The sequence below is a fragment of the Labrus mixtus genome, chromosome 5, assembly GCF_963584025.1.
Source record: "Labrus mixtus chromosome 5, fLabMix1.1, whole genome shotgun sequence".
In the NCBI taxonomy this organism is placed as follows: domain Eukaryota; kingdom Metazoa; phylum Chordata; class Actinopteri; order Labriformes; family Labridae; genus Labrus; species Labrus mixtus.
The window spans coordinates 7,365,259-7,377,209 of record NC_083616.1 but is presented as its reverse complement, the minus strand read 5'-3'; the positions used below and the strand labels follow the sequence as shown (position 1 = coordinate 7,377,209).

Here is an 11,951-nt window from a genome sequence, read left to right as displayed (position 1 = left end):
TGCTATGTAAAGTGGCCATCAGAAGCAGCTAAGTATCTTCCATTTACTGTCAAATGAAATGGTAATTACTCTATTCATGTCAAGTTCAGGTACGTATGGTAAATGTGAAGCCTAGAGATTTAATATATTTTCATTCGAGTATAAAAACAGACAGAAATAGAAATGTAGACTCTACCCAAAGGTAACATAAATGCCCCTTCAGAACCTCTTAAACTCCAGCATGTCTGATTATTTGTGTATAAAACCAGTACTGGTTGGCAATTATGTGACCTTCATAATGTTCGTCTCTCTGCTACATTTAGCAGACCATCTGCTACTATAATTGAGATGTTGGCCACTTTAAGGCAGTGGAAAACAAGCTGTGTACAGAACATTCACTATTCAGATTAAATTGTGAACGTTTTAAAGTTCACATGAGATTACCACAACCCCTTGACATGCCATTACCTGGTATGAAAACATAATGTGCCAAAAAGCTGGTGTCATTGCTGGGTTCACATGGACAAAGAAGAGGGTCTGATAAACGTTGAGAAAAATTGTAGAGACTAGTTGGTTCGGTAAAAAGGAAAGCTCTGGTTTGGAACAAAACACGTACTTAAGTCAGGGAACGTTACATGCACAAAACAACTTGTGTGTGTATGTAACATTTAGGGACAAAAGGTCAATGAGTCAATGTTTGATTTAAGTATTACACAGAACTGCAACTCTGGTCTCCTTTAGTGAAAGTCTTAAGTTTATGTTTCCCATCAATCTCCCCAAACCACAACCCCAAGCAGACTTTATCGCTCATTACACTCCTCACTCTTCATTGATGACTTTCCATCTGCATTATTCCTGTGGTGCTGACATGCAATTCCAGACACATTGTTTGCAGCCACTACTTAATGCAGTGTTTAGAAGTCTTGTTTTTTTTCCCATAAGTCTATTAGACTTTGACATGGAGTCACATTAGCACCATTTGGTTTTGTGTTTAACAACAGTCGAATGTAAATCCAATAAAAAGTCTGTTAGGCTCCAGTTCTTTTTTTCTGAGGAAAAGAGGGTTGATGAGAGCAGTGATACTCAACAAGAACAGTTAGCTGAGGGTTAATAATGGAAAAAAAAGAGCTGAATATTGTAAAATGACTCTGCTGAGCATGTGGAAATACAGAGTTGGGTGGTAATTCTCTGATGGTGTGTCGCTAAGAGCAACACATTAAAGCAATCTACATAACTGCTGACTATTACCTATCTACAGCAGATCAGAGTAAGAGTTGTGAAATTATCAACCAAATGTTTCTGAATGACTCATTTAGCAGTGTAATAGCAAATGAATTGGGTATTTTTCACCACTGCTTCCAAAAGTCACGGTAAAACAGAAGGGCATGAGGGTGAACCTGTGTGTCAGATGTGACCTGTGCAGCTGATGGGGGTTGTTTATCATGCAGGTGTACCTGAGGCATCGTGGCATTTGTTCTTGGCTGGGGTTATTGAAAGCCTCAGGGGATTTGTAGGACTGTGTTGCACTGATGGTGTCAAGGATCACTTGGTTCTTGTGAGCGGCTGCAGTACTGCAGGGGAGATCGTGTTCGCTCAAACAGAAGCTTCCTGTACACATTGTGTATGGATTTATGGTCGCACGGAGAAAAGAGCTGAAGGAAAAATCGAGCCACATGATCAATACGGCTTCTGAGATGTATTTGGATGATGAATAAGACGTCAGCTACTTTAAGATGAATGTATGTTCTTAATTCTTTACACCTGCAAAGAAATGTAGAATATCCAACAAACTAAAGACACTCAGCCCATGAAAGTCATAGCTTGCACAGATTTTACTTTACCTGACTTTATTTCACACTACTTTTATAACCACATACACAATGTACACTCCATGTATACTGGTATGGAAGAATTAAAGTGCTGCTTTTGATTTATAAGTAAGCAATTATATTTCTCTCCAGCTAATTCATTCTGCCCATACATGTGTACATAAGGTTCCTTATCACTGCCTGACATATGGGTATATTTCAGCGAGCTGATATGCGACCAGCACTATAAATTGTTGGCAATGAATAACATCCGGGTGTTATTAATGTCAGTGGAGGTGACTGTAAATCTTTCCATTAATGATGTTTTTATACCCACTGTGTATGTGCACTGCAAACAGGAGCATCCCTGAACAGACAGACCTTGACATCATTTTATGGTAACAATTAAAAAACGTAACATACAAATGATAGAATCCTTTTCTATATCCAATCTGTCTCACTTTAAGAACTCACCATGAGGAAATAATATGTTACAATTCGTTATTGTTTTTTACACAACTGTTTTTATGCCTAATATGCCCATTTATCTGCATCTATACTGCTGCAGTAAGTCTTTATCTCCATTTGAAAAGGAACCAACCAGCACTGAGCTCATATGGTGAGATACAATCCCATACCACCTCTAATATGGGCCAAAAAGAGCGTCACCATTTTGCAAGCATAATTCACACTTTCAGAATGACTCCTGTTTTATTTCATTTCATTTTTCTTTATAAAAGGTTTATGCTGTGCACTATAGAAAATATCCTCTTTTAAGAAAGGACCACTTTGATACATCAGATATGTAGTAACTTTGATTCCATTAATTATTTTAATGATTTACAATAATAACTTGGCACCATGACAACAAGAACAACCAGAAAGCCTCAGTGTGGAGCAAACTCAATCACAATACAAGGTTTTGTTTTTTTGCTCAAGGGAGGTCCTATAACTAAGATTTTAATGCAACACTAAGTTCCCGTTCTAGATTGCAAGAAGTATCTCATTTTTATCAGTACTATACAAATAATTTTTGTGTTATCGAGAGATGCAATCACAAGATATTTCACAAATGTGTCACAGGCACAAGATACTGAAGTTCCCTTTTGTGTTCAGGTTTACAGTTTCATCTTTCTTTCTTTCATTTGTTCTTACTTCTTTCTGCACCTCCTTCAATCACGACTGAACAAAGTGTGAAGTTACAGAGTCTCTTTTCTCGTCCTTTGCTTTGGTGTTTGTTTTGGTGTTAAGATCTGTTTTGAAACCTCACTGCACAGCAGAGGATTTTAGAGGTCTGTTAAAATATGAGCAGAGCCAATGCAAACAAATCCAGCATTAACGGGCTATATGCGGTTACAAATACAGACAATCAACTGCTCCCTGAACACTATTATATCTGGACTTACAGCAGGATAACCATTCAATGCAAATGGGGCTCAGTATATTGACTTACCCTGTTGGTGGCACATAAAATGATGAACAATTTTCCCACAAGAAACCCGTACAAAAACCTTATGTAACATGAGTCCCTCTCTGAATCCAAATATGGACTTCTGCTGAATCAAGTCACAGTATGTAAAGTGTAAATAGACACAGGGTGGGAGTCTTAACAGTTGATTGAGTACTGAAAATTTTGACAGCAAGATTATTAAATCAACAATCTTGAGCACGTTATCCGTTATTGCTCTATCGTATCATGTAAAATGTAACAAAACCATCTACTTCTCTTTTGTTAATGCTCATGTGCTGTGTTAGTGTATGTTATGTGCTATTATGTTAGAAACTATGATGCCTTTTACATGGTAAGGTATTCTTTTTCTCCAGATTCTCTGAGCTCCTCTGATCACACTTCAGGATGCTGAATGTCCTCCGGCAACTTGTCACTTATCAATCTCCTCACACACCGTGTCAAAAACATAATTGTATGTCGCTACTCAGTGCAGAATTGTTTCGACGTTTAAGACTTTCTCCATGAATTTTTTTCCCGCTCCTTCCATCAAATAATGAGACAGAAATCAAATAAAAGTGACAGTAGGAGATTGCACATCGGAAAGGTACAATAACCACTTCATATCTCCATATATTGACCTTTCTCATTAAAGGAAACAAATCCCAGACCTGCAGCTCTGTTCAGTTGGTCTTTGTCAGCAATATGTGCATAGATTAATTGTCCTGAGGGACTTGACACCCATGTGTCTGTGTCGAGTAAACACCCACAGAGCTGTCGTTGTTGGCAAGTTGTTTCAGCGCTCTGCCTCTCAGACAAACAGCTATAACTGTTCTCACTAACAGCCTCCTCTTCAAACAGGAGTGTGTGGGGACTGTGTGAAGAAGCAGTTAACAATCTTCTGCACAGGCAAGAGAGGTGCAAAAAATGGGTTTAAAATAGTTCTAGGTGTTATCTGCGGAGGGATCTATGCAAGGATGTTCTTGCTGATGGTGATTGAGTTTGTATGGACGTGGGGACTTGTGCAGCGGTACACGTGCAGAGAATGTGACATCAGTGAGGCTAATTTTGGGTTTACACTGCAGTGCATTTGTCAATATATGACATTAAGTCAGTATATTTTGAGCAGAGTGATGGCCCATGCAGGAACATGAGTTGAAAATCAGCAACAGCTACACTCTGAAGGTAACACAAACATCTGTTTAAAGCTTTGTAAAATTGCACCGTCCCTATCAAATAAAATTACACACATATGTATACATTTCAAAACTTTCCCTAAATGTTGATGTGGTTGATATTCTTTTGAACAGCTTTAGATTAGTCAGCTTAATGCAACACTACAATACATGCTCATATCAATCCATATCCATTAGATTCAATCAATGCTGATTATTCAGCAATTGATTCTGAATTCTGAAGATTTATGCATCATAGTCTTTTGGGTGAAGAAATAAAATGAGAACACGAGATAATGTAGCCTACTTTACGTCCTCTTATAAGCTGACACTGTGTTTTTCCACTACAATGTATACTGACTATTCATTTAAGGCCAATACAACTGCAGACTACAGTGAGATGTAAAAACTGAACACAATCACTATCTGGGTCTGAAAATTCCTAAACAGACTTGTTTTACGTTCAATTAGTGTATAATAATCTATATTCTGGATTTAAAAAAAATAATAATTACACAGGCATGTTATGTATTTACTTTATAAGCACACACAGGGAGCCCCATTCGATATATACATATTCAAAACAATCATGTATCAATATTATATTTCTGTCATATATAGGTAAAGTGACTTCTCATTAGGGCAACAAGCTATGAAATCAAACTCGCCTCATAATGAGAGGGTTCAGCCTCTTTCTTTACAAGAGCCTAAAATAATCCTCTAATTTCACTAATTGGCTACATTTGGGCGAAACAGATCATGTGTAGGCCTAGTGTACACATTTCATATAGCCTAACTCAATTTCCCCAGTGGCCCCTGTGTGTGGGCGCGTGCCTGTGCGCGCGAGTTACGCTGAATTATTATGTAACATGTTCCCAATCACATCCCAGCCCGAGTCTGAGGCATAAGGTCGCTTTAAGAGATTTCTCAGCTCCTATCAGAGCTCCTGGCAGGACGCCTCCTACCTTCACTTCAACCACAAAAACCAGCTGAGTCTCACCTGATGCAAAGCTGCTCGCGGAGTCCAAGAAGACGGAATATTTCGGTAAGAAACAAAAAAACAGCTTTTGACAAAGAATAACTCTTTTTGAGGTTTGCAGGGCAAATTAAAAGTAAGAAATTCGTGGTCGGTTCTTTCTTTTTCTTCTTAAAATGCCACGATAACGATTTAATGTTTTAAATGTTTCAATTGAACACGTTTTTATCGCCGTGTCTTTTGTGAGTAGGTCTTTTGAATTTCCCGTGTTTGCTATGCTGATGCGATTTATCATTTTCTTGCCGCTGGCAAGCTTGTTCTGGAAAAGAGGTTCAAGTTGGTTGCAGTTAAGTGGACATTCAGCGGGTCCTGACGGTAATGGGTTTCCCTCAGAAATGAGATTGGGGATCAGTGAGAACACAGGAGCGAACAGAGGGGTCTCCTGCACCTGTCCGAGTCCAGAAAGTCCCTCTTAACAGACCTGACAAACAGCTGCAGACAGAGCAGACAGCGAGTCCCGGACAGCTGCAGAAACCTGCTCGTCATGGAGATTGTCAAATTTAGCATTAGCGAACATATGACTGTTTAGTAAGTTTATTTATGAGATGACTTAACTCTAATGAATACATGTGTTTAAAACCTGATACAAAAACTACAAAAAATGAACACCCCAATTCCTGAGCTTTGATTTATTTTCATGTTGTTTTTTTCCTTTCTTCAGGGACATCATAGTTCCTTCTATAGTGTATTTCCTAATTTTGCATGCATGCTATTTGTTGTGTAATATGCAGATCATCTGTATAATTTATGTGTCAGGTCGGGCATTAATATTTGTTGTAGATTTCCAAGAAACACTGCTTGCACTGTCCTCCTGCAGACACAACACAAGCCATCACTTTAAGTGTCCGAAAGCTGCCATAAATAATCAAGATCAAGGCTGCTCCTTGGTTATAATATGCGGACCACATATCTAGACCCTCTGCCAGGTTGAGTCAGGTTGACATCCAGCCGAGGATTAATTATCCAGACGCTGGAACAGAGGGGACTGTGTACCACATAGGAATTTAAGTAGTTCAAAACTTGGCTCCAGGTATTAGTGTTTACTTTGTTATGGATAGTCTAGCTTTGTTTGCGTTCCCCGCGGAGGAAACAGCACACTATAATAGGACTTTTCCGCTCATAATAGAGACAGCCACTAGCAATTAATGTCCTACCTGTCAGCATTTATCATCGTTAGCCAGTCCTCAATTAAAAATGATAAATCCTGTAGATTTTATTCTGTGTGCCTTGTTGTGTCGCACTTTCTGGGGAATTGAGCCGTAGGCAGAACATCTCAGTTAATCAGTACTGTTTTGACTGCAGCACAAACACATTAAAACATGCCTGCATGCACACATCCACAAACACTCCTCAGATGTTCCTGGTGAAACAAAATTGTATTTCTCTTCTGTGTTCCAGTACATTAATTTGTTTGAGATGTGCTTTGAATCTGAGAAGCTATTATGAATGCTCAGTGACAATCAGAGGTGTGTGCTTCTTTATGGACAGAAGCAAAATCAATTCCCGCTGTCAAGAGTGAGGAAGGCAATGTTTTTCTCTAAATGAGCAGTCATTATCACGTTATTGTGATGTAAATTTAAATCAGCATGATATTAGAGCGATAGTATGAAGGCTTGATGTGCTGTTTTCTTGATATGCCATCAGCACATCATTTATTCGTAGTGCCTGTCCTCATGGAGATGGAATATCTAAGCTGTGGCAAGAGCCCCGTGATATCAACATACCAAAGTGAATTATTCCCTTCATAACTCTCTGGTTTTGTAATATTCAATCTAGTGCCAGAGTTTCCGAATGAGAAATGTGAACACTTAATGCATCTTAGCTCCAAAAAGACACTTTGAGAAGTACATCAAGGAGCACTTCCAATTTTAAAACCTCTCCTGGAGCGAGGAAATCAGTTGCTGCCACGGAGCGTCATTTAAAGAAGTAATGATGAAATGAGCTTCCCCAGCAAGTGAGAGGCAATTTGAATGATTTGAATGGAGTTAGAATTCAAATTTAGAGAAAAAAAATAATTTCACACGTGAAATGGGGCCTTGTGTACATAATATTAAACATCTTGAAATTATCAAAAGAAGACTCAATTAAATTAACAATATTAACATTTATTTGCCTGAACACTTCAGATTCTTGAGTTGCGCTGAAGAGTTCAGTATGAAATTTAAGCATTTGTAAACTTAGGCAAGAAACAGCTTCACAGTCGCTTATTAGATGTGAGCAACCAGCTTTGCGTCACCTGTTGTTGATTGTTGACTGTGGTTGTTAATTCTAAGCTACTGAAGTTGAGTGCAGCTAGTTGTTGATCGTGTTTATTATTGTTATCGCGAGTAGTTCAACCCAGCAATAATTCACCAAAGGTTACGCTTCAGAGACATCGTCATCAGCATTGTTAGCTGCTCTTAGCATCTCAGCTAGCAAGAATTTGAATATTGAACATTTCAGATGGCAGGTCGTCCATTCCTTCTCTGATGAGTCTCACTCAAAAGTACTCAAACACAAAGGGCCAGAATAACGTCAGGCTGGTGTCACATGAATTATTGCGGTAGTAAGGGGGGTGTTAATCAATCTGCTATATCCACACAATTTAGAAAAATTGTCCAAACTGCAAAATTAGGAACTTTGATTCTCACATTTTGATTTTTGAATGAGACTCTAAACTTTGCTATGATGTATGAAATGTTACATTTTCATGTCAAGTTCCCACAGGCTTTAAAAATAACGATTTCATGAATAGGAATTTGTGTAAGGTACCCCTTTTCTTTTCTTTTCTTTTCTTTTTTTCAGGCAGCAAATGAAGACTGCTGTATCAAAGGTGAAGGATAATGGAGAGCTGTAAACAATGCAAATATTATTCATGAAGTAATTACAGCTTGTGTGACACAAACAACTACTCCAATTAAACCCCGGCCTCTGAAGTGAGCCCAGGAAAACCATAATGGAGCTGCAACACAGCACCAACCACAACCAAGGCTTGTGGAAAGAGATACCGTTGGATTTTAACGAGGACTGCTCGCTCTCTGTGAGCGGCACTACTTTCCTCATCATCGCCTACAGCACGGTGATGGCGGTGGGTCTCATTGGGAACTCTTGCCTGGTGTTTGTCATCACACGTCACAAAGAGATGCAGAATGTCACCAACATCTTCATCGCCAACCTGTCGTGTTCTGACATCCTCATGTGCATCGTGTGCCTACCTGTCACCATTATCTACACCCTGATGGACCACTGGATCCTTGGAGATGTCCTCTGTAAGCTAACACCCTTCATCCAGTGCATTTCTGTTACTGTCTCCATCTTCTCCCTTGTCCTAATCGCCATGGAGCGCTACCAGCTCATCGTCCACCCAACTGGATGGAAGCCTGTGGTGGGTCAGTCCTACCTGGCTGTTGCTGTCACCTGGATTGTGGCCTGCCTAATCTCGGTGCCTTTCCTCTCCTACAGCGTCCTCACCTTGCCTTTCCAGAACCTGAGCATCCCCTTCCCAGTTGGTGACCATCTTGTCTGCATGGAGCGGTGGCCTTCAGTTGAAGAGCGGCGAGCATACACCACCTCCCTCCTTGTCTTCCAGTACTTTCTACCTCTCCTCCTCATCATGGTCTGCTACCTGCATGTCTACCTGCGCCTGAGGAGGAGGAAGGACATGGTGGATCGCGGCAGAAATGCTACCCAAAAGAAAAACAAGGGCTCCATGAGGATCAACGCCATGTTAGTTTCCATAGTGGTGGCATTCGCCATCTCCTGGCTCCCTCTCAATATCTTCAACACGGTGTTTGACTGGAACCATGAGGCCATTCCATCCTGTGGTCATGACGTCATCTTCTCATTCTGCCACCTTGCGGCAATGGCCTCAACCTGCGTCAACCCCATTATTTACGGCTTCCTCAACAGCAATTTCCAGAAGCAGCTGAAGTCTACCCTGTTGCGCTGTCGCTGCTGGGGTGTGGTGGAGAGGTACGAAAGCGTCCCGCTCTCCACTGTCAGCACAGAGGTCACCAAGGGCTCAACCCTTAGCAATGGCTCTATCAGCATCAATACTTAGACCCATCCTTGTCAGAGAACGACAAAGGAACCACTTGCGCCCTCATTGTGCCATCCCATGGCACTTTTTTTTGTTTCATTGGGTCCAAAAGGAAGATTGACATTTTCAAAGTTAGAAACCTCTCAACAGCAGTCCCACAGGAGACTACTGAGGACCCTTTAGCAGCATGGTGCATTGGCCTCAGTTCAACATGTTCACATGAAAGAGGAAGTAGATGACAAAGGGACGGCACAAAGGTTGGACAAGATTAAGTATTGAAGGGCAGCTGAAGGCACTTTACATTAGCACTTTTGTAACTTAAGTTTGTATAGTCCATCCCCCATGTGCTCTGGACATAAAGAGACAACATTTAATCTGGTAAACATTAGTCATGTTTTCTTTTGAAGCACTTTGATGTGTTCAGAAGGATTTTTTTTTCACGTTTACCTGCTAAATGTGAGCGCTTGGACCAACAGAGTATTAAAAAGGACAAAGGGTTTGGGCACTCTGCAAATGTTTTTTTTTTTCAATTTTGCTGTTTTATGTTAATAATATCAATGAAACATATTAAGGGATTGTGAAATATAATGTCTTAATGAGTATCGACTGAGGAGCTTATGGAGGAGAGACCATTACAGCTCATATTATGGCTCCAGGCATATATTCAGAAGATCTGGTAGCATCTTCTTAATGCTTTTCTTATTACCTAAAATCCTCACAAATGATGTAAAGATCATTCCCAGAGAATCTTGATAGTAGCTATATAAGTTAAATGCTTTCTGCCAAGGTCTGAGCTGCAGTATATTGTGTGTGCGTCCTTTTTTCTCATAAAATGTGCCATACAATAACCGTATATCAAGTGCCGTAAAACAAAATAAAAGTGTATGTGAAGGACTTTGTCAGAGCGGGGTTCTTTTGTTATATATCATTCCTGAGTACATACAAGGCCTGTGAAGGAGCGACACATTTATAGTCTATGATGTGGTCAGAAATAAAGAGCACTGTGTAGCATTGTGTTTATCTCCTAGGAAACCTATTGTCTTTGTGGTATTAAACTTAACTAGAACATTTACTATTATCTTTAATGACTATGTGTATTTTGTAATAATTGGTCTAACAAAACTTGCATGCCTGCCTGTCTTTCTAAGTGTGTTAACGCACGCAAAGAATAGATGTCTTTCTGGGAATTGGAAGGTCAGTTAATTATTCTCAGCCTTAACCTTTTAACAGGTTATTTATTTGCCTCAGCTAGTCTTAGTTTAAGTCATAATTGCCAACTGAGACAGATTGCATCGCTTTAAGACAGTATTAATTGTTGAATGTTAATTGACAGGAAATAATAATATATTAGTGTTAAAGGAAGAATGTGCAACTTTTTGCAGTAGATGTTGCCCTTGAGCACCAGCATGAAACCAAAGCAAACTGTTGTTTCGCGGCACAACTCCAACCCCTCTCCACTCGCGTTGGCACGAAGGAGTTATGAATAAGAATGCACCTTAATTTAGCACCATTAAGCACAAGCGGTGGACAAAATTGTCCGAAATCACCTGTGTCCTGCATTGTTGTGTTAGCAGACTATAGTTAACTCATAGCTTAATATTGCCTGTGAATTAATGCACAATGACCGTGAGCTAAAGACTCTTTATGTGACATCCAAATAAGCAGTGAGTATGTTCTTCTTTTCTCTTGTTCTTAAACAGCTTTATACACAAGGCTTTCCCGTCCATGTAAACATGATGTAAACACAACCTGACAACAGTTCAGCTGGGGGGACGCTTCTCACTCATTGTAGACAGTCATGACTCAGAGACGTTTACAGAGGATATACTTGATTTCTTCTGTATTTATGTGTAGAATGTTGCACATTCTGCCTTTAATAAAGTAGTCAATCAACACTTTTACTGTACTTGTATATAATATGCAAGAAACCCTTCTACTAAAGAATTAATGTTTTGAAATGTTGGTTTAATTCTTCAAAAACAGTGTGCTGTCTCTGTCTGCATTATTCCCTGGGAAGTCTTGGATCACAACACAGTTCAGATCAGCTTGTAGTATTGAATATCAATGAAGTGTGCAGGTCCTTATTTTAATTAGCATGCAGATTAAAAAATAAAAAAATAAAAAATATAAAAAATAATTAAGCCAAAACTTTGCTTCAAGCTATGAGAAGGTGAATTCAGCCTCTTGGTTTCAAAGGTTCAATGCAGAACTGCCTTAAACCTGCATTATTACTAAAGGCCAGCAGGGGGGTGACTCCACTGGTTGCACAAAGAGGTTGTGTTGTGTGAATCAGATGGAAAAATTACCTTTCTGCCCCATTAATGAATAACCTCAGTAAATATTTTCTTAACAAGTTAATGGTTTCAATGGCTGGTCCAAGTCTTCAGTGAACTAAATTCAGTATGATTTGATTTTGCTAAGTTTTGGTTTCACTTAGAGTGAAATAGAGGGTAAAAAAGGGCAATGCGTATTCCCTGTCTTTCAAATG

At 39.5% G+C, this 11,951-nt stretch overlaps 1 protein-coding gene across 1 annotated transcript; it reads left to right on the top strand.

Moving 5' to 3' along the window:
• The first annotated feature begins 5,274 nt into the window (after positions 1-5,274).
• LOC132973877 (neuropeptide Y receptor type 1-like) lies at positions 5,275-11,421 on the top strand. The gene is made up of 2 exons (XM_061037519.1): positions 5,275-5,454; positions 8,230-11,421. Exon 2 carries the CDS (start codon positions 8,381-8,383, stop codon positions 9,482-9,484), a length of 1,104 nt encoding a protein of 367 aa, XP_060893502.1. The 5' UTR covers positions 5,275-5,454; positions 8,230-8,380; the 3' UTR covers positions 9,485-11,421.
• The last annotated feature ends 530 nt before the right edge of the window (positions 11,422-11,951 follow it).